Here is a 23,876-nt window from a genome sequence, read left to right as displayed (position 1 = left end):
TGACATAGGTCTTGTGAACTTGGGTCTTCTGGGAGATTGGCAAGAACTTCAGCAAAGTGTAGATCAAAAAATAATACACTAACTTGAGATGCACATTGTAGCTTAAGGCACTTAAGACTAACACCCCTTTGTACAGAACTCTTTTTTGGTTTGTATTTTTGGGTTATGTTTTGTTTTGTTTGAGACAGGGCTTCCTGATGAAGCTCTGGCTGTCTTAGAACTCACTCTGTAAACTAGGTTGACCTCAAACTAAGAGATCCACCTGCCTTTGCTTCCTGAGTGCTGAGATAAAAGTATGCACCACCAATGCCTAGTCAGATCTCATTTTAATAAGAGACCCATGCACCCTGAAACTTAGCTAGACTTAGTGAAATATAAAACCTGCACTTTTATCTGGACTTGAGATCTGACTCTTGACTAGTAAGTGGTCTTTTAAGATAGTATTTTCATAAACTTGAGTCTAATTGGACTTTTGAGACTGACAGCTCCATCTCCATGTTGTTTACTAAATAGATGAGGCTAAGGTCAAGAACATATACTGTACTGTCTTTCTTCCCTGGTCCTCAAAAACTCTAAGGTGTTAGTCTGAATATCCCACATTTGAGTCAACTTGTCATCAGAATACAATTATAAAGCTCAAAATTAACTTGTAATTTATTAAGACAAAATGAAAGTAAAGAGTATTTAGAATAATCAGAAATAAAAAAATATACTGAACCATTTATTAAAAAGTTTCAACTTGTCATCAGAACATAAGTACAGAACTCAAAACTGACTTGTAATTCAGTTTTAAAAGACAAATTGCAGGTAAAGAATATTTAGTATAACCAGAAATATTTAAGCACAAATGCATCAAACCATTTACTAAACAGGGATTTGTATAAGCCAGCCACCAAGAGATGGCCACTATTTAGGATGAAGAACAAGAATGAACACTGTTCTGAGTGTGGTCTAAAATCCCAGGGCTCAAATGGTCCTCCCACTTCCCCTCTAAAGTGCCGAGGCTACAGGTGTGTGTCACCACAACTGGCTCAGTTAATTTTAGGACACAGTCACCAAAGAAGAGATACAGAAAAATTCCATAGAAACAAATAGTAGTAAGAATGATATATTATCCAGGCTTTGAATATTCTTCTACTCTGAAATTTCTTCTTTGTCAGTAAGCAATCTTCTGGGTTAATTTCTTCTAAAGATTTGGTGAGCCATTTGCACATTCAATACAAAACCAAAGCCGATATTGGTTAATTTGCTTTCACCTTCCTTTTAGCTTCTTTATGTTTCTTCCGACAATCCTAGAAAATCATAAAATAAAAAGCTGTTATTAACGATAAACACAAATTTCTCACCTTCAGCGAAGTAAACTTTAAGTTAAGTCATAGAAAGCCATTCTGGAAGTACTCACTGGAATGCGCAGGATTTATCAATTTTTGTTTTATATGTTTACAGAACTGTAACGTAGGCTTTGAAAAACTTCCTGATTTTCTGTAACTAAGGAGAGTGGCTGGACTTAGACTTAGATCCCCGCCCCACTCATGGCACACCTAAGCATGTTTTTACCAAGTGTCCCCGAGAACCCTTGTCTGAGCATGGGTTGGCCCGCCAACTCTGTGACAGGGAGGAATGAAAGTAAGACAGCCCAAGAGCAACACTGTGATCTTGAGAAGAGCTGGAAAGTGAACCATTTCCATTACAAATTACTGTGCTAATCCTATGACATATAAGTGCCTGTAGTGGGAAAGACAAGCTGGAAGTCAGGCATGGACAGAAACTCAGCTGGGAACTGCAGCTGACTACCTTAAAGGGGACTCCCTACTCAGTTTCTGCCGGGATGTTTTGAGTGCATGATTTGAATCTTAATAAACTCACTCATTCAAAATAAAAAATCAAAATCAAAAATCTGCTCTATGGTACTTAATTTTACAGATTGCACAGAACCTGTCATAGTTCAATTAAACAATCTTTAAGTTCTTTCTAGTAGTATAATTCTAAGAGTTTAAGACATGTTCTCAGCTGTCATATTTTTAAACTTCCATATCTTATTCCCATTCTTATACTAGGGGGAAAGTAACACTAACATAATACTGTATCTGGTTTTGGAGAAAATCAATATGGAGAAACAATTACTCACCAAAAGGAGACTGCTTGTTCGGGTTTCCCAGGAACTTCTGCTAACACTACTTCCCACACCACTCCAGAATAAGTTAGAACCTATGAGAAAAACAGAAGCATAAGGCAGCAAATTACTGACTATTAACATGGACAATCCGAGGACACTGCCAATTCTAGAACATCATCAGCCTCAGAGATTTCATGAGGATTTCTAGAGTAGTGAAACGTTAGGGCTTTTGTATGTTAATGTCTAAGCAAGTCCTTATAACAAAACAAAGTGCTTGTTGATAATAATGAATAAATAATAAATATAGTAACAGAAGCACTATCAGTCCCTAAAGGCTTTCTAATGGACGGGAATAAACCACATTACAGAACAATGGGTCAGAATTTCCAGATGGAGTTATGTGTCCAATACACAAGGAGTAAGAGTTGTGCTTCTGCCTGCGCCACACGTCTGAATGGACCTACCACGAAGTCTGTCATCATTCGCAGCGAAAAAGAAAAATCTAGTGGTCTCTTTCTCAGGAAATGCTTCTCTGAAAACAAGTGAGAGAAAAAGCAAAAATTACTATCAATATATAAGAAGAAATTATTACAGCTAGTGTGATAGTGTATGCCTATAATCCCAGCATTTGTTAAGGAGGATGAGGGATTCTAGACAGACTTGGCTATATATAATGAATTCAAAAGCAGTTTAGGTGACATAAGCCCTGCCTAAAACAAAACCAAGAAACCTAAGTAGCAAAACAAAAGAAAAATCAAAGGAAAAATAGTTATAGTGAAATTATAAAATATCCCTTTAAAGAAGTTGCTCGGCAGCTGGGCAATGATGATGCTCGCCTTTAGTCCCAGCACTCGGGAGGAAGACACAGAAGGATCTCTGTGAGTTCTAGGCCAGCCTGGTCTACAGAGTGAGTTCTGGGACGGCCAGGACTATACAGAGAAACTCTGTCAAGTTGCTCTGCACTTTGTTCATGTTACTTTGCACTGAAATAACCCCACTCCATCTCCACTCAACAGTCTTCCATCTAAAGTTCTGACAATAAGAAATTAAGTATAAACTCTGTCTTTCACATTCTAGATGCCAATACTCATTTCCATCATTACCCAGTTTGGCTGTGTTCCCCAACTGGTACCCAAGTCAACTGCAGCATCTGATTTCCAAACCAGGAATGTTACCATCAGCCTCACTGCCCTGTACATGCTGTATCTCCCACAAGTTGCCATCTAAAAGTCACTCTGTTACAATTAGAAAAAGGTTAGAGAACTCTGTACAGAGCCTGACAAAATTTGCATAATGCTGCCGAGGCAAGCATGACTGACTTTATAAACCATGACACGTGCTTACACACAAATTGCTTACCCAGAGCTGGGCTTTTCGTGATCTTCCTCTTGAGTAACATCTTCTTCTTCTTCTTCTTCTTCTTCTGAACTACTATCCTGGAACCGGGAATCTTCCAGACAGACTATCTTCATCTTCCCACGTTTCACTGGTTCGATTTTGTAGGTGTCTATATTGTTATGACAATGAAAAGCAATACAATTATGACTGAGCAACACATAGTTCTAAACAGAATAAACTGATTTCCTGTCCTATACAAACATGACTAAATGTCTAGTATGTTAAAATAGATATCACTGTTTTCTTCTCCAGTTTTGGGCTCAAATCTAGAGCCTTGTTCATGCTTAGTCCCTAAGATAAGGAGCGTTATCTTTTTCAGTTGTAAAATGCCACTGTTTAGTGATCAGATAAGGAATATAACATTATAAAACAGGCTAAAAGCACCAGGTAGTGGTGGCCCAGGCCTGTAATACCAGCACTCTGGAGGCAGAAGCAGGTGGATCTCTGTGAGTTCAAGGCCAGTCTGGTCTACAGAGCAAGTGTCAGGACAGGTTCCAAAGCTATAGAGAAACCCTGCCTCAAAAAACCAAAAAAGCTAAAAGCTAAAGGTGTATAGATGAACAATATAATTTTCAAAGAAAGATGCATAGCCTAGGTACTGTTAAAAGAAGCCTACAGGGTCAGGTATGGTGGAGCACATCTTTAATTCCAATGCCGGAGGCAAAGGTAGGTAGATTTCTGTGAGTCTGAGGTCAGCATGGTCTACATGAGTTCTAGAATAATCAGAAAAAAAAAAAAGCCTCCACATACAATGAAACGGGGATCTCTTCCTGCTTATTCATACACAAGGAACACATTTACGTTTTTATTTTCAACTCTCTGGAACTGCTGTGAGATCTTCACAATCTCTCACAAGTTTCCAACTACTTTAAAATGGATTACTTGTATCTAAAACTAATTACAGGGCCAATTTATTTCTCATACTTGGCTCTCAAAGTTACAGTATTTAGAGTTCATATTCCATTCACCTGTCAAACTAATCAGACAGAAAAACAAAGTAGAACACAGGGTACATTGGGTTTCATTTGCATTTTGGAAAAGCTACTGTATTTCTGTAGCCATTTTAGAGGTAGCGCAGTGCTGACATTTGACAAGTATCTGTTAAACACACAGTGCTTTAAAAATTTTCATTTATGTATATCTGCCAGTGAGTATAAGTGCCCTCAATAGTCAGAGGAATTGGATCCCTCTAGAGCTGGATTACAGGAGGTTGTGAGCCACCCAATATGGGTGCTGGAAGCAAACTGTGTCTTCTGCAAGAATAGAACAGGCTCTTAACTGCTGAGCCCCCACTTGGCCCCGTACTTCAATTTTAAACCCTGATCTTTGGAGCATCTTCGTTGAAGTTCCTGCCTTTTATAGGAAATTTCCACAAAGCTGCACAAACTTCATACTGGGTAAGGAAGAGTCTTCTGAAAAAGTGTCTTGGCCAGGTGTGGCACACATTTATCATCTTTGCACTCAAGAGTCTGAGGCAAACAGCTGCCCCTAACTCCAGCTTCAAGGGATGTTACCCCCTTTTCTACCTTCCAAGAGCACTCGTACACACACACACACACACACACACACACACACACACACACACACACACACACACACACACACACCCTCTTTCATGTTTAAAAAAAGTAAAAGGAACTGGGGGTTGGAGGCACAAGCCTTGGATCCCAGCACTCATGAGGCAGGCAGATCTCTGTGAGTTTGAGGTTAGCCTGGTCTACAGAGCGAGTTTCAGCACAGCCTCCAAAACAATACAGAGAAACCCTGTCTCGAAACACCAAAAAAAAAAAAAAAAAAGGGAAAGGAGGAGGTTTTCCATTTTTTTTTGTTTATTTTAAACTCCATGGAACACTTTGGTCCTTAACGGTAAATCTGAAATAGGATGCAAAATTGTAGGAACTTACTTTTAATTTTTTTTTACATTCTGTCAGATCTAAAAGGATACACTTTGATGGCATGGCACATTTGTATAAAACCAAAAAGGCTATTTCTCCCTTTCTGTAAGTCACAAATTCAGATGAATTAAGAAACAGAGCTATTTAAATGATGTAGTTTACGCCACGCATTGGTGGTGCAAGCCTTTAATCCCAGCACTCGGGAGGCAGAGGCAGGAGGATCTCTGTGAGTTCGAGACCAGTTTGGTCTACTGAGCAAATTCCAGGACAGGTTCCAAAACAATACAAAGAAACCCTGTCTCAAAAAACAAACAAACAAAAAAAGATGTAGTTTACTTGTTCATGACTGTTTTCATGTAAGAGAAAAAGGAACATTAGACATTAATATCTAGCCTTCACTCACATAGCAGCTAGCTTTAAGTCTGCTCCCTTTAATGCAAAAATAGTTTTTTTCATTCCTGTAGGAACATCATATTTATAATTCAGGCTACACTTATCCTGAATCTTATACTGTTGATGCATAATGAAGAGTGTCCTTTACTGAGACAAGAAATCAATTATAATTACTGTAAATTCAACCAATTAAGTTCAGCCTGCCTGAAATAAGAAAAGTGGGAAAGAAAAAGCATACCTTCCTTTACATCTTTAGTGTCTGAATCAAAGAAGGAGAATGTGAACCCGCTGGTCTGCTCAGCCCCACTTGTCAGGGTTGTAGCATTACTGATGCCCCCAGTTTCCTCTCTACTGCAATCCTCATTCCAGGGTGCGTCTTCTTCCTTTTCATTTGTGTTCGTACTTTGGAATATTTCTTTCAAATCTGTAGCGATGTTATAATACATGTCTTGGGATACCTCAGGCAGTTTCTCAGCTTCTTCCCTTTTCTTCTTCCGTTTTGCCTTACTGAAATTACACACATTAACATGCATATAACGAAGACAAGCTCTGAAAATTCTCTAAACATCAGGAAAGGTAAAATATTTAGATAATCCTAACTTTATCCTTGAATCTTTAACAGAAAGGTTTTTTTTTTACACAAATTATCTCTAACAGATGCAAATCCTAAACATGAGTATTTTCTTTCATTCTTTAAACCACATTGTTTTTTTAAAGATTTATTTATTTACTTTATGTATATGAGTACTCTATCTGCATATAAAACTTTATGTGAGAAAGGGAAGCCAGATCTTATTATAGATGGTTGTGAGCCACCATGTGGTTACTGGGAATTGAACTCAGAACCTCTGCAAGAGCAACCAGTGCTCTTAACCTCTGAGCCATCTCTCCAGCCCTGAACTACATTGTAAGAATTGAACTATCATAAACTTTCATGAGTGTTTTCTCATTTGCAAAATGAAAATGTTGAACCAGATGACTTCTAAGATTATTTTAGTTTTATAATTCTGCAATTTGGAAAAGGAATCAATTAAAATTCTTTTAGAAGTGAATTATAGATGTGCTATGTCTATTATTATTATCTTTTGCAAATTTTTATATTGTCATAAATCTATTCTGTATTTAGAAATGAATATACTTTGATATTAAACATAACATGTTTACAATATTTAGCTTTTAGCTACTAGATTAAAATGTTTACCAATTAAGAATCTATTCCACATAGTACACATAAGAAAAAGCAGGCCAGATGGTGGTGGCATGCACACCTTTAATTTCAGCATTTGTAGGCAGAGGCAGGAGGATCTCTGTGAGTTTGAGTCCATCCTGGTTCACAAAGTGAGTTCCAGGATACCCAGAATTGTTACACTTATAATCCCTGTCTTAAGGAAACAAAAATAAAAGAAAGGAAAAAAAGAAAAAGTTGTTTTGTTTTATTTTTTGAATCAGGATTTCTCTGTGTAGCAGCCCTTAACAGTCCTAGAACTCGCTCCATAGACCAGGCTGGCTTTGAACTCAGAGATCCACCTGCTTCTGCCTCCCAAGTGCTGGTATTAAAGGCGTGCGCCACCACTGCCTGGGCTAAAAAGCACAAGTTATTAATGTACTAGTTAAAATAGAAGTAAAGAGGAATGCTCTATTTAACTATCTTTATATTTTGATCACATTATCCCTCCCCCACTTCCCTACCCACCTAACTTTATGTCCTTTTTGTCTTGTTATACAAACAAAACGAAAACAAAATGAACAGATATAAAAACACAAAAATGAAAATGAAAAAACCAAAATCTGCAAAAATACTATTGTGTTTGTTAACTACCCCCAGACATGGGGCATGCCCTGAAGTGTGGTTCAAATACCCAGTGAGAGTCCTTTGGAGAAAACTGACTCTTCGTTTGTCAGCAGGTATCAACTGCAGACAGCTACATGGCTAGGGGTGGGAGTTCATGTCCATTTCTCCCCTTCAGCTGGGACACCATCTGGCTTGAATCTGTGCAGTTGTGAGTGTTAGCATAGTCTCCTATGAGTTCATATTTATCAGTCCTGTTGTATCTAGAAGATACTTCTACCTTGGAGTCATCCATCACCTCTGGTTCTTAACAATCATTCTGCCTCCCCTTCCAGATAGATTCCTGAGCCTCAAGAGGGCTATTTGACTATTTTAATGGTGGAGATCATCTCAGACAAACTGTTCATACTTCCTAAGTCACCCAGACTAGATTTCACACAGATAGATGTATGAAAACTGACTCTACCAATAACATTGTCAGATAGACAGCTTTAAGCCACTACCATTGAACTAAACCTTATGATAACTTAAATTGGTCCTTGATACTTTAAGGAGCTGGAAGTGAATTTCCCCTGGAAATATCTGGAGCACAGACTCAACCAACCTAGTTATCTCTTGTAGTAAAGACGACATAGTAAAATATGATAGCATGTGATTTCTGGGACTTGGGTCATGGCAAAAGCCTGAAGGATCTTGAAGCAGCTGGTAGTTGAAACTGCAAGGCCTTTGAGGTTGTAAGGGTTGTTAAGTCAGGGAAATTGCATTGGGGTTTAAAGGAGGAATTCTAGAAACACTGGTATGTGTGGAAATGTAGAAAATGGCATGGAAATCTAGCTAGAGACGTTCAAGTAATTACAGAAGGCATTTTCTGGCTTCTTGCTACGTACAGTAAAATGTTAAGAGGAAAGAGTAAAATTAAAAGGGAGGAGGTTTTTGTTTGTTTGTTTTTTTTTTACAGGTACCAGTCATGGGTTTAAAGATTCTTAATCTTCAGAGGAAAATGACATGAAATTTAAAAAATGGTTCCTGAGCAAACATCAAATCTGTGAAAATATTATCTGAAGCATGAGGCGGCAAACTTCTGTAGTCTAATAGTCAAATCTAGACCATTGTTCACTTATCCCTTAATTGCATGGTAAGATTATTTTGAAGATTTATTTTTACAAATATGCATGTTCTTCCTGCATTGTATGTATGTGTACGACGTGTATGCCTGGTACCCCCAAAAATGGTTTTTATTGTTTGGAATACTTGATGAAAAAAATATTTCACATCATGCAAAAATTATTTGAGGGAGCTAACTCATCAGTTAAGAGCATTGGGTTCAATTCCTAACAACCACATGACAGCTCATAACTGTCTGCAACTCCAGTCATATATAGTTCAGTTCCAGGGATCTGAAACCCTCTTCTGGCATCACAAGTGCAGAGATAAACATACCGGCAAGAGACCCATACACATAAAAAAATTACATATGACACAAATTTCAATATCCACATGGTTTTCTCAGCAGCTTCAACAGAATTTGAAGGGAAAATTGACCCAGATTTACCTTTCTTTTTCTTTATCTTCTTGTTTTCTTTCATAAATGGCATGGTCATGCTTTGTTGGGTCATAATGTACAATGTCCCTATGCAAAAAGAATAAACATTAGAAGAGATAAATTTTGAAACACTGGCAATTGACAATTTGTCTCTACAAAAACTCTAATTTAGGGGCTGTGAGGATGAATTTCAATTGTTAGCTAATTGGAATGGGAAAACTCATTCATTGTGAATAGCCCCACTCCCTGAGCATGGGATTCTGAACTATGTGAGTGGAGAAAGCTAGCTGCCTTCAAGATGCACGCATTGCTCTCTATTTTATTATGGATATGAATCAACCAGCTCCTTCAAACTCCTGCTGCCCAGACTTTGCCACTATGACGAACTGCAATCTCAAACTGAGTTGAAATGATCCCTTTTTCCTTAAACACTTTTTGTTAGGGTAATTTTGTTAGGTAACTAGCAACTGGCAAGTAAACCAAGATGGAGGCAAAACAAAGCTAAATGGTGTTTATCAAAGAGAAGAATTACGATGTTGATATAAACATTTTAAATGATCTATTTGAGTTTTCCTAGTCCTTTTTAACCTTAAAAATTATATCCAGGAGCAGTGGCGCACACCTTTAATTCAAGCACTCAGGAGGCAGAGGCAGGTATATTTCTATGAATTCCAGGCCAGCCAGGACTATATAGAGACAACAACAAAAACCAAATACCAAAAAAATATTTTATGTCTCACAGGGTAAAGGCACTTGCTACTACGATGACTTAAGTTGAACCTCAGGGTCCACATGGTGGAAGGGAAGAGGGACACAAAGCTACCCTCTGACCTACAAACACTGGATCAAAGGAAAGGAATCTTTGGAAAGCCTGCCATATGTTGACAAGTGTTCTCCCAGTAACTTATAAAGGACATAGATGGGCTGAAGCTATAATTCAGGCGAAAAGTATTTGATTGGGAAATGAAAGACCCTAGGTTGGACCATTAGCATCACATAAAAAAAAAAAACCAAAATAAAACAAAAAATGAGTTTTAAATTAACTTCACTAGGCATTTATGACTAAGAAAAATATAATTAGGACAAAACATAAGCCATACTTAAATTTCTTAGCAATTACTGATCCTTTGCTTGTAGGGTTGTTTAAGTTGATATTCAAAACACTTTGCACAACATTCAATGTTTTCTTTTTTTCTGCAGCAAGCTCATCTTCATTAGTTTTATTTTCATTTAACTCTGAGGAAAAAGAAAAACCAGTAATCTCTTGACACTCATCACTAGAGAAATCTCAATCATCAAATATGCACCCAAATATATTCAAAGTAGATCAAATTACAAGTTTAACCTCTTTGTTAATCTCTCTCCCCAAGACTTCTTGCCACAAAAACTTAGAAATCACATGACTAGCAAACAAAATAGCTTACTTCTATTTACAACTGAGAAAATAAAATCTAGATTTACTGTTTTGGTGCAAGTCTAAAGTTTTAAAGACTAAAAAGCATAACATAAAACACAAAAATCTGCAGGAAATGAATAAATTCCTTAAAGAAAGCCAAAAAAAAAAAACAAAAAACCAAACAGTTGAAGGAAACAAAACTGTTCCAAAAGAAGCAATGATGATAGCACAAACTGAGGGAATTCTGGAAATGAAAAATCTAGGTAAGGGAACAGGAACTAAAGAAGCAAGCTTCACCCACAGAGAATAAGAGATTGAAGAGAATCTCAGGTGCAGAAGATACACTGGACAAACAAAATGCTGAATCTAAAAAATTACTGACACAAACCAGGAAATCTGAGACAGTATTAAAGACCAAACCTAAGAATAAAAGGAATAAAAGGAAAAGAATCCTAGCCCAAAGGCCCAGAAACTATTTTCAACAAAATCACCGAAGAATTGGTTCTTTGAGAAAATCAACAAGATAAACAAACTGCATATCCAAACAAAAAGAGAGAATATTCAAATCAACAAAATCAGAAATGAAAAGGAAAATATGACAACAAACACAGAAGAATCCCAAAGATATCATTGGGTTATACTTCAAAAACCTGTACTCTACAAAATGAAAAATCCAGAAGAAATGAGTAATTTTCTTGACAGATATCACTTAACAAAGTTAACCAATTTCAGCTGGGCGATGTTGGCGCACGCCTTTAATCCCAGCACTCGGGAGGCAGAGGCGGGTGGATCTCTGTGAGTTTGAGGCTGGGCTGGACCGATAGCCTCCAAAACAATACAGAGAAACCCTGTCTCGTAAAAAAAAAAAAAAAGGAAAAAAAAGAAAAGAAAAGTTAACCAATTTCAGATAAACATTTTTATTTTTTTGGCATGCGCCACCAACGCCCGGCCCAGATAAACATTTTAAATGGGCCTGTAACCCCTAAGTCATTAAGTCTCCGAACCCAAAAAAGTCCAGGGTCAGACAGTTTTAGCAGAGAATTCTATCAGTCTTTCAAAGAAGAGCTAATACCAAAACTCCTCAAGTTATTCCACAAAATGGAAACAGAATACTTTATATATAGTAAATAAAATCTGAAGGAAAAAATATTTTAAAAATATAAGGAAACTTAAAAACTTAAGAATTATTAAGTATACATCTAAATACAAACGCAATTCAATTCATTTTAGTTTCTTTCAGTGTTAAATGAAGGAGAAACACCAGGTGACTTCTAACATCCGTAGCTTCAACAGCAGTATTGTTTGAGACAGTGAAATAGTTACCTTTCTGTTCCTCTTCACTGTCACTCTCTAAAAATCTAGAGTCCATTTGGAATCTCTCATCACTCCCAAAATGAGACTGTAAATTCATGAGCTACATGGAAAGAAACCATACTGTTGTGTTAAGCACATTTTGAAAAAGTCTCTAAGTATACTTAGAAATTCATATAACCATCTACACAACTGCAATGACCATCAACTAGTAAGAGGAGAGAGGATTCACTCCCACAAAAATTACCCCACACTGTAACTCCAATGTTTCCTTAACTAGATTTAAGTACTACTTTCAAATCTTAGACATGCTACAACTGTTTCCATTTCCAGTCTTTACTAACCTTCTGGCCAGCTCTGCCCTCAAACTGAGGTTTAATATTGAACCTGGTGCTGTCCTCCTTGGAATCTGATTCTTCATCGTCACTGCTGTCAAACAACCTCCCAGATGCTTTAACCACAGACTCCTGTTATACAGATAAAAAAGAAATGCTTATTAACTGAGATAATCAGCCTTTTCTTCCTAATGTAATCTTACCATACATTTAAAAGCCAACAGTGGTGGCTCACGCCTTTAATCCTGGCACTTGGGAGGCAGAGGCAGGTGGATCTCTATGAGTTTGAGATCAGTCTGGTCTACAGAGAGAGTTCTAGGACAGCCAGGGATACACAGAGAAACCTGTCTTGGAAAAAAAACAAAATAAATAAATAAAATAAAAACCAAAATGGCACGTGCATCTACAGGGACAAGTATGTGATGGGTCAAATGAAAACTCCTGATTCAGGGATAGGTAACTGGACCCCCAGATCATTAATCCACACACTCCCTATTGCCACTTGGATTTGAGGAATAATTATCTAGTAAGAATACTGTTATGGCTTTGCAGGAGGTAGCAAACAATTTCATGGGTAAGAATAATCTCCAAAACCCCTGACATGTCAGGGTATAGTGTCTTGGGCAACTCTGGAACTATCTCACTGCAGTCCCTAGGATTTTATGCAGAAGTGGTAGTTGTGTGGAGCTCTTGTTATACAATAGACTTTACAACTGGTAATTTGGTACACATCATAGTATCAGACTAATGCAGAACTTTTCAAAGTTTAAAGGCAGCCTAGGCTACACAACATTTCTACCACAAAAAGAAAAACAAGACAGGGGGAATCTGCAAAATAGATTAACATTTGGAAGGCCTTACCTTCATCACTTCCTTTCCTGGACAATTTTGTTCATGAGTGGATGTCTCTTCCGTTTCACTTTCATTATCAGAAGCAAAAACAATGTGTGTTTTCTTATTCTCAAGATGACCATCCTAGTAAAACACAAGATCATCACATTTCAAGACAGCCAACTGTATACCCTTCATTTATCCTTCTTTTCCTTATTCAGGGAATACATTTATCATCTGCTATTTTTCCAAAACAGAAACTCAGGCCTCCTTTCTCAGTTTATCCAGGAACCTCCAAACTCAACTAATTTGACCTTGGTATCTTTAAGAACCACCATTGCTGTGGTTGTGGTCCTTGACCTCTAAAAGGTTCTCCTTGATTCCAGATCTGACTCCATTGTATTTATTGTTTATGTCATGGCCTGAAGGATCTCTACCACACTCTAACAAACTTTATCTGTAATAGTTCATAACAAACATTTTAGACAGTGCAGGTCACAGATAATCGTTGTCGCGTGTTAAAAACTATTTGAGCTGGATGCTCTGTGTATTGTAAAATGCCAACTCGTATTCCAAAATTAGCCAGGCATGGTAACACACGCCTTTAGTCCCAGCACTCAGGAGGCAGAAGTGGATTGATTTACATAAGTTCAAGGACAACATGATCTACAAAATGAGTTCTAGGACAGCTAGAGATACACAGGGAACTGTCCCAAAAAATCAAAAAGACAAAAAAAAAAAAAAAGACAAATGTAAACAATCTTTAAACCCTTGATTAAAATTCTTCAGTTTTTCACAGCTTTAGGGGTTAAGTTCTACCTTCTGCATAACTCACCCCTCCTAATCACTGATGTTTCATTTCCATAAATACCAGTGTCATGAAAAAAATTTACTTTTAGGCCAATGGCTCCCTTTGCAGTAAGATCTTTCCTCTTCCTCAGTGCGTTTCCACATTGGTAGCATTCCTTCTACTCCTTTCACATTACTATGGGTTGAGGAAACCTAACTGACGGTGTTCCAAGTGACTGTGACTGCCTGCTCACCATACTATGCATCAATAGCTGCATGAGCATCTAACCCTTATTCTGTGAATCCAGCACTTAAAAGTGGACTTTATTGCTGAATGAACAAAGGCTTCTTACAGTAAATGCTATCAAGATTTAACTCTTGCTAATCACTCTACAAACTATAGTTAGATAACTTTAAAATATTTTCAATTTAATTTTGCATCCTTTTACTATAGACTAAATAGCACAGGTAATATAAACTTTTGCCTCAAGGATAAAAACTGAGTAGTGATTGTGAAGAAGACAATGAGCTTTTTAAGGACACATCTACCTACATGGGAAGGAAAATCTGGATTTTGAGAATATTCTTGTCAAATCCATAGACTGTAAGTGCACTCACCAAATTTGCCAAAGCATTGTGTACCAGTTTCTTCTGCACTTCTCTAGCTTTCTGACGCACTGCCAAGGCTGCTAGTCGCTTCTGGTTGTCTTCAGAGTGTTTATCCTTAGCACTCACACATGATGCATTACTAACAGAAAGTGAGAAACCAGCTGTGCTTTGCTGAGGGTCTTCCCTGAGACACACCTTCCGTGGTTGCTCAAGAGATGTGATGCTGCTTGAATCAGTGCACTCTTCCTCTGAAGCTTTTCTACTTTCAGGCCGATGGCAAGTATCTCTGTCACAGTCTGTCTTGTGACTCTTTCTAAGACTTAAGGACTTTTTACCTTTTAATGTCAATGGACACGAGAGAGGATTTTTACTTTCCTTGTCAAAACTAGTAGAGGACACTGCTTCATGGCTCTGGCTCTCAACACTATACTGTCTCTTTGGAGGCTGAATGTGGTTTGGGCTATTCACCTTTGCAGGTTGGCATGAAGTCAGTTTGCTTAATGAGCCATTAGCACACTCGGATTCATTTTCTATAAAAATTCTATTAGGATCTTCATGTTTCAAGGAACTCTGATGCTCATTGATATTATTAAAGGCATCAGTCTCTTTCAAAGTTTTGTCCACTGACTCCTTTGCATAGAGATTGCCTATTCCCTTGAAGGCCTGGAATTTTGGCTTTAAGGTGGTTTCCTCTGGTTTTTGTTTACTGCAATTGTCCTCTTCCTCTAAAAGGGAGGCCACAATATCCTCAGGACAAATGCACTGTCGGCCATTGTACAGGTCATAGGAAGTCTTAGGACTCTTGGAATCTGTGTCAAATATGCAGTGATTGGAGTTTTGTGGGTCATCACTGTCATTATCTTTTCCTGGAACCTTCTGATGACTACCAGCCAACTGTTCCAAATCAGCCAAAGTGAGATTCACCCGGGGACAGTTTTTCATCAAGGCTTTATATTCTTCATCTTCCTCAGACTCTTCACTGTCACTCATGTTGGAGTCAGGTGGAAATTTGGGACTCAGAAACTTTACTCCATGACCCAGGGCTGATTCTTTGTTGCTTTTAGTTTTTTGTACTTTAATACAATCATTAGAAGACTCTGTCTTTTTAAAAGAACTTTTCTTGCTTATAGGCTTTTCTGGTTGTGAAGATTCTGTACTGTTTTTGACCTTAACAATGTTTTTTTTCATAGCGATAATTTCATCTGTATCACTTGAGTCATAGTCATTTCCTAAATTGGTTGAAGAAGGAAGTTTGTGAATATCTGATTTAAAATCATCCTTTACAACTTCAAAAGGATCATTTTCAGATTCATTTACTAAGGAATGTCTAGTTTTCTGTAAGTTTTCCTCTTTTGCAATCATCATTTTTAATTCATCTTCAGAGTCAATGTCATCATCAGACATGCTACTTTTATTCCTGATAATTTCAAAGTCAGAATTATGAAAAACAACATGATTAGGTTTCGGGGTACTAGAAGTGGATACAAGGAGTGATTCAGAAGGCGTAACGGTACTAGGGGCTTTCTTGTGTGCAGTCACTGGCTGTGTTGCTTTGTGACTCTCCATCACCGCTTTAGTCCTTAGACTATCATCAAAACCCATGAACTCCATTGGACTCCTGCTCTTCTGCACTTTCTTCATCTTCTGGGGAGGGGAATGAAAATCAGAAAACTCTCCTCGACGTTTCTTACTCATAGGGTCATTGCCTCCTTCCAATTCCCAAGTGAGGTCAGTTATGGGAATGGTTTTTGTCAAATTCTCTGCTATCTTTTTTAGGTTGTGGCAGTATTTTGATGGATCATATTTCATAATGTTACTCAGAGTCAAGGAAAAAGCAAAAATACCAGATATTAGGGTGAAACAGGAAAAACGTTTAGTCTTGAACAAATCCTTTATTTCATCTACTCCAATTTCCCATCAAACTAAATGAGGACTCCACACAGTAAGCTTCTAGGGCCTATGAAATTGAACTATAACACATCCAAAGCTAAAATCAAGCACCACCACTATCAGTTAAGAGAAATTACTTGAATGACAAATATTACTACATAGCCTTGACTGGCCTGGAACTTGCCATGTAGACCAGGCTAGACTTGAATTCACAGAGATGTCTGCCTCAGTTTCCTGAGTGCTAGGATTAAGGGCATGTGCTACCATGTTCAGTTTGTAATAAGATTTATACATTAACAAATGAAACTGTTTCTTTGGCAATCATCATTCATATCACTTAATTGCATAAAACTGCATGTCACTCATTATTCTCAATGTGCTTTATATATGTAGAAGAATTAGAGCTTACCTTAAGAGAAAGAGGCAACATGCCGAAACAACTAAAAATTTATTGATAGAGGCAGTGAAAGCCTAAAGATATTTTGCCATTACTCTGGGAAATAATAATCACTGTGAAATGCTGACCAAAGGATATTTTATGTTTATGTTGACTCTTAAGGTGAAGAACGGGTAAAACTCTTCCAAATTTACTCACAACCCAATTCTAAAAGACAAAAAAAAAAAAAAAAAAAAAAGACTTGAAATTTTCATAAATATAAACAAATAATACATAAATATAATTTTTAAATTGAAGTCACAATGGGCTATTAGTACTGTAGAGTTTAGTTTTTGACAATAAAAGGTCTCAAAGAATAAAATTATGAGGAAACAAAACAGAAAGAAAATTACAACTATATTATAAACAGCATTTTGAACACACACACACACACCCCTATTAAATGTGGCCATGGTCTGGGATGTAGCTCATTTGGCTGGATGTTTACCTAGCACACACAAAGCCCTGAGTACCATCCCCAGCACCTCATGATCTGGATGTAGTGGGACACACCTGTAATCCCAGCACTCAGGAAGTAGAGGCATGAGAAGCTCAAGATCATGCCCAGTTAAGCATCAAGTCTGAGGCCCGCTTGGGATACGGGAGACCCTGGCTAGAAAGAAAGCAAGAAAAGATAGGGAGGAAGGAGGGAGCAGCCATTGTGATGGCATGTGTAAGACCTGTATGCCAGCCAGGCAGTGGTGGCACACACCTATAATCCCAGCACTTGGGAGGCAGAGACAGGCAGATCTCTGTGAGTTGAAGGCCAGCCTGGTCTACAGAGCGAGGAAAAAAAAGTTATAAAAAAACAAAAACAAAACGAAGTTATATATATATATATAGACCTGTATGCCATCAAGCCAGCTGAAATCCCAGCAAGGATGGGATAAGAGCTCAAGAAGTCCCACCCTTAACTGAGAAGCAATTGGCAATTGAAGGGTCTTAGGAGAGGAATAGTTAAGTTTTCTTTGGGTACATGGCCACTGAAAGGCTACCAATGCTCTAGTAGTGGGTCCCAAACCTATGCACATACTCTTGGGACCTGCCAGTCCAAGTCCATATTACCAACTATGTCCTTAGGAAGAGACCCCACCTGCAATATATGAAGTGTGGGAAAGTTGTGCTGACTAAAGACTTATAAATGCATGTTGAAAATTAAAAACAAATGAGCAAAAACCCCAACCTATATGCTTACTGCTCCAAAGTGGAGAAAAAGCATCAGCTTTGGATGCCACACCTACAAACATGAGGACTCAGAAGACAAAGTAGGCATATTCTACAGAAGGAGACTCACTTTATGTCCCGGTACCTCTGTTCCAGGCACAGCTTTCATGTGGAATTCTACTCCTCCTATCTTTTCCAATAAGCTGCTATTGCCAGTGGCTGATTTTTCTTTCTTTGCTTTTGCTTCTTCTCTTTCTTGAGCTAATCTGAATTGAAAGGCAAGTAAAAACAAATCAGTCATGAAAAAATGTTTAGGGGTGCCATTCAGCAACCTTAAGTGAGGACCAAAATATCATCAGAGCATTAAAAAACAAAATAAAGCACTTCTTTGATAGCATGATTACTTATACTATTTTCTAAACACACAAAACATTGGAAAGAGAAACAAATCAAATATTTCTTTAATCCCGCATTTTGTTAGGCTTGTCGGTATCAACTTGCATTCTATTCGCAAGCACTTACAATGTACCCTCCCCCTCCTGTGCTCTGCAACCGGAGTAGCCTCTGCTCTCCTTCATGGCATTAAGGGACCACAAACCACAGCTCCACTGATATGCTCTATTTAACTTATTTTGTTATATAGCATATAATCATATACTCTATTTTATTTTTATTATATCATGCTGGTGTCAAATCATGTAGGTTAAATAATCTATCATGACTACATATCCAACTCTTTCATCCACATATTCTTAAATGTTTCCCATTTTTAAAATTCCCAAATGAGTCAAATCTTTCCCCTCTGAAAGCTCTAATGACTGTTATATAAACTTGATCTGAAATCACATGCAGAATTATTATGTCTTTGAGAATGGCCCTCATAGGCTCATATTTGAACAGCTGTTCCCCAGTTGTGAACTGTTTGGGAGGTGTTTCCTTGTTGAAGGAAGTTTATCTCTGGGTATGAACTTTAAGATTTCATAGTCCAAGCCATTCCCAGTTAGTTGTCGCTCTGCCTCAAGTTTGCAAATAAGAGGCAAGCTCTCACCTACTGCTCCAGCACTGTTTGCCTGCCTAGTCCATGCCTGGTCATGGATGCTAACCCTCTGGAATCATGAGCTCCTAAATTAAACTCGTCACCATAGCAAAAGAAAAGTAAGACAGTGTCTCATATGTATAAGTCTTTTTTCTCTCTTTCCTTGTATGACACTGAATTTAGCAGTCAAAATCAACATGTGTAATTCAGTATCATCTGTAATTAACATAACTCTAAGATTCGGGTAGCATTACCTTTTGACATAAACCCTGTAGAAGCACTTTCATATTTATAAGACATCCTCATGGATCATCTACAGATAGCAAGAGGTAGAAATAGTTTATATGCCCTTCAGTGTGAAGAGACACTGTGGTAACAGCCACTTCTGATATACAGATAGTTATAAAAAAGGGGAAAGCCACAGAAGATTGTATTAGAAAGGAAAACCAAAGAAATAGATACACATGCAACACACATGCACATGAAACAGCACTTAATTCTCTTTCTGTGTGGCTTGGAATAAAAGGAGAATTGAGAAAGACTTCAGCTCTACTTGCAAGGTAAGAACTTGGTAGTGTCCTGCTTTCATTTCTATTGCTATGATAAAATGTTCCATATAAAAAGCGACCAAGGGGAGAACTGGTTTCTTTAAGGTCACAACTCTGGGTTATAGTCCATTATCGTCCACTACAGGGTAGTAAAGGCAGGGACCTGAAGCAACTAGTCACATCCATAGTAAAGAGCAGAGAGAATAAATGAACACCTAGTCCTCAACTCATTTTCTCTGCTCTTATAGACTCTAGTGTTCCGAACTGGGGAATGGTACCCTCCACTCTCAGGCTAGGGCTTCCAGATCAGTGAAAAAATCATCCAGACAATCCGCCACAAGCAACCTACAAGCCAACCCTATGTAAACAATACTACATGAAATTCTCTTCCCAGGTGATTTTAGGTTGCATCAAGTTGTGAAACTAATCATGACAACTAGTAATATATTAATAACTCCAAATTAGGCAAACTTATAAAAGCAATTATACTATAAAGACACTGGCTTTAAATACATGTGGGGGCAAATCTTACCTGTGTAAAAAGCTTTCTTTTGCTAGCTGAATTTGTAGTGTTCCACCTTTCCATTTTGTTTTGTTTAAAATAGACATACCTATAAAGAATTGCCAAAGTTCATTGCAATGCAAAATTTTCCTTAATTACTTAGGAAAAATAGGCTTATTTGTCACAAAGAACACCTACAATGTATAAGAAAAAGAGAAGCAGAGAGAACCTAGGCTTCCTGTCTAAGTCTGATCAGTTAGCAGTTTTCTCCCCCTGTTAAAAAAAGATCCATTTTTATGTCATGCATGATATTACATGTGTGTGTGCACGTGTGAATACCCATGAAGGTCAAAGGAGAGCCTCAGATCTCCTGGACCTGGAGTCACAGGTGACTGTAAGCCACCCATGTGGGTGCTAGGAAGTGAGCTTGGGTCCTCTGCAACAGCAGCAAACATTCGTAACTATTGAGTCATTCCTTCTCATTTCAGGAACGTCTACTGAATAGCTATTTATTTGCTATTTCATTATTTTCCACGCCGCAAATAAACAATGAAATTTTTTCAAGGTGAATTAGGGCATTTTAACCTTTCACGTCATCCAGTAATTACCACAAAGCATACACACATTAGCTAGTGATTGAACTGTGCTTCAATTGTTGTGCCCAACTAGCTGATTTTTCTAATATCCACTATCAGCTTTCTTAATGTAACCACTAACAAAACTTTCCATGCAGTAGATATTCACTATGTACAAATGTGTGTACTATTTAATCCTTACAGTAACATTATCAGGTAAGGCCCTGTATCTTTTCATTTACTGGACTTACAAGTTTACGTAAACTACCTTACATACACCCCACCAAAAATAACCCTTTTTGCAAATGTAATTGTAAAAGACTGATTATTTTCTCCCAATGGCACACTCCTTTTACTTGCTTTCAGGGCCTTCTTTTTTTGACTTCCAAGAAATTAGAACACATTAACTGCCTGAATAGAATAAATAATCTCCCACATTTTAATCACTGAAAGCTAATATTTACCCTTATCTTTACTAATTTCATGATAAGAGACATCACAGTTTCAAATATACGGTCTGACAAGGGCATATTCTAATGTCGTTTTATAATAGGTTTTAAAGACAAAGAATTAGCTGCCCAAGAAAAGAATGGACTTAGGAGAAGTGTGGCCATCTGTTCAGTGGGATAAGTTTAATAAGCAATTTCTATGGAAGTTTAGTTCTTTGTTCAAATTATTTGAAAATACTAGTTTCTGAGCAAACATACCAGCATGTGATACTAGGTCTTCTGACACTAACTCAATGAATTGAAACATGACATGTAGGGCCTCAGAATTCTCTTACTTATGGTTGTCGATCTACACAACTCTTAAGTGACTAGTGAGGCTTACATATGAACCAAAGACACTTCAGTTACACAACCACACCGACAAATAGAATAAAAAGTACATGATGATCTTACATTTTTTCAGGTCTGCTTCTGTTATTTTTATGTTAACATATGCAAAGACTTTCTGTGAGTTTCCTGGAAAAAAAATTGACTGATTTAAAATCTTATCCAGAGGACAATGTAAATCTCAGTAACTTTTGTTTGTGTTTTGTTTTTAATGAGATGACTAGCTGGCCTTGAACTCAGATATCTGCATGCCTCAGCCTCCTGATTTCTAGGATCAAAGGTGTGCACTACCACACATGGCCTTAAAAAGCTTTCCAAGTTTAAAAAGTGAGTTCATAAATACTTAGTTTTTGAAAGAAAAATATTTTTTGCCACACCGGATCAAAGACTGAATTTTTACATGTACAAAGTTGACAGAGGATGTCCTTCTGTATATATATTTCTCTTATTGGTTGATGAATAAAACACTTTGGCCTACAGAGGCAGGGAGATAGGCAGGACTAAGAGACAAGAATTCTGGGAGAGGTAGGCAGAGAGGGCGTGAAGGGAGATGCCATGGAGGAACTAATAGGATAGGACGCATCAGGCATTCTCCTGTAGGATAAGGCCATGTAGGAATACATGGATTAGTAATTATGGGATAATAATTAAGACAGAGCTAGCCAGTAAGAAGCCCTAGCCATCAGCCAACAGTTTAATATAGCATCTGTGTGTGTTCATTTGGGGCTGAAGCCGTGGTACCTGGTAGGACAAGAGAACCACAAGCAACACAAAATATTTCAAAATAAAATGAGTAAGAAGAAAAAAAAAGAACCCTCAAGTAATCAGTTAAGACACACCTTGATTGTATGTTAGTGACATTCTACTCAACAAGGTACAAAATGTTGAGTCCTAAAATTGAAAGTAAAGATGGTTTGGAAATTCAAATGTCTTATAATATTTCTGTTTTCAAAATTAACTTTCATATGCAAACCCCCCAGGACACCAAATAGCATTTTCAATATTTAGCACTAATATTCAGCTCCACAGCTGCTTTCTTCTTTAATACCTGCCCTGAGTTGATACATAGCCAGTTAACGGTTATAGATTTACCTTGGTCATCTTTCCGAGAGATGATCTCCACATCAGAAACTTCTCCAAATCTGCTGAATTGATTTTGCAGGTCTGTCTCAGAAATGCCTTGTCCAAGGCCACCCACAAAAAGGCGCTTCATTTCTCTGTTGGGCTTCATGAATGCTGAGCATCTATCTGGAAAAGTAATTTTGTGTAGAAAAAACACTTAATAGGACCTCTGGAAGAGCAGCCAATGCTTTGATCCCATGAGCCACCTCTCCAGTCCCAGCCTTTCATTCTCTTATTCACAGTATTGGGTGTCCTGTTCCTTCCCTCACGCACCCCAACCCCGCCCCCATTTTTTTTTTAAGTTTTCGGAGACAGGGTTTCTCACTCTGTAGACCAGGTTGGCCTCTACTCAGAAAGAAAAAATCCTGCCTCTGCCGTCCTGGGATTAAAGGCCTGGGTCACCACTGCCTCGCTGTACATTCATTTTTACTTTAACGGACACTGACAAAATAGTAAGCTAAAGGTTAAAAATACCTCCATAGTCAGAGATAAAGTCTGCAACTACAACAGTATGGCATAATGCAAACGTTCAGGCACGAAGAGGGCAACTAATGTCATACTAAAACATTTTTTTTTCCCACTGTGCAGCCTGAATGGCACACAGCACTTTGCGTGATTCTCATCGTTCAGGGCTGGTCAGGAGAGGTTAAGACGTCTCCCAATGCCACTTAGAAAACGCCAGGGGTGTTTCCATGATCAGGTCTAATTTCGGCACGGGGCACTGTTAACACTATACTACCAAGGGTGCTGGTTTACGAGAAGTCCCTCCACCTCGCTTAGCTCTCAGCAGATGCTCAGCTCTTTCAAACCTTCCTCAAAAGCCGGCTGACTCCTTCCAAGCGAGATCACAAAGCGGCCGGCAGGAGGGCGAGGCCAGGACCAGCGGTGTGGGAGAGAGCCGGTGTACCACTTCTTGGCAGCCTCCGCCCGATCCTCCGAGAAGTCCCAGGTTAGGAGAGAGGTTAGGCCCCACAACCCACCACTTCCCACACGCACACTCCTCAGGACGCTGCCTGTCAGCACTAACTCCGTGTAGCCCGCAGCGTCTAATCACACGTGCCAGCAGGCGCACTCTCTTTTCTTTCCTACAGGGTTTCCAACCCAGTCTCCTTAAGGTTCCGTTTCCACGCAGTTCCCGAGGGTTATTTATTTTTCCTGCCTTCGTTCTGACTAACGTTCCTCTACCTCGTCTCCCACGTCTGTAAAAGAGCCGAGGAAAAAAATTCCGTAATTCCTACAGAAAAGACGTGCCGCCACGTGACTGTCGACTTCCGGGCCAAATAGGAGGAAGTGGGGAAGCGGAACAAAAATAAAGAGACTCTCTCCCTCGTGCTTCCCGAGACCGCCCCCTCGGTGACGTCC

General features: G+C 38.4%; 1 protein-coding gene across 8 annotated transcripts; it reads right to left on the bottom strand.

Moving 5' to 3' along the window:
• Positions 1-708: 708 nt before the first annotated feature.
• On the bottom strand, positions 709-23,801 carry Nol8 (nucleolar protein 8). Of its 8 annotated transcripts, none has more exons than XM_013110682.3 (17): positions 23,700-23,801; positions 22,485-22,640; positions 21,459-21,521; positions 20,012-20,090; positions 18,026-18,161; positions 16,831-16,899; positions 14,415-16,217; positions 13,038-13,151; positions 12,186-12,308; positions 11,854-11,944; positions 10,235-10,370; positions 9,144-9,221; positions 6,041-6,309; positions 3,476-3,623; positions 2,581-2,648; positions 2,129-2,208; positions 709-1,292 (listed from the first exon to the last, which is right to left on the bottom strand). In XM_013110682.3, exons 2-17 carry the CDS (start codon positions 22,621-22,623, stop codon positions 1,242-1,244), a joined length of 3,447 nt encoding a protein of 1,148 aa, XP_012966136.1. In that variant the 5' UTR covers positions 22,624-22,640; positions 23,700-23,801; the 3' UTR covers positions 709-1,241. The 8 variants fall into 8 exon arrangements, with proteins under 8 accessions (XP_012966136.1, XP_040611891.1, XP_012966134.1 ...); XM_040755957.1 differs by having other exon boundaries at positions 22,485-22,636; positions 23,700-23,769; XM_013110680.3 differs by lacking the exon at positions 23,700-23,801 and adding an exon at positions 23,254-23,690.
• Between the last annotated feature and the right edge of the window lie 75 nt (positions 23,802-23,876).

The sequence above is a fragment of the Mesocricetus auratus genome, unplaced genomic scaffold (genome assembly GCF_017639785.1).
Source record: "Mesocricetus auratus isolate SY011 unplaced genomic scaffold, BCM_Maur_2.0 Super-Scaffold_100013, whole genome shotgun sequence".
Classification (NCBI taxonomy): Eukaryota; Metazoa; Chordata; class Mammalia; order Rodentia; family Cricetidae; genus Mesocricetus; species Mesocricetus auratus.
Note: the sequence above shows the minus strand (reverse complement) of the source record. Positions and strands in the feature narration are given on the sequence as shown.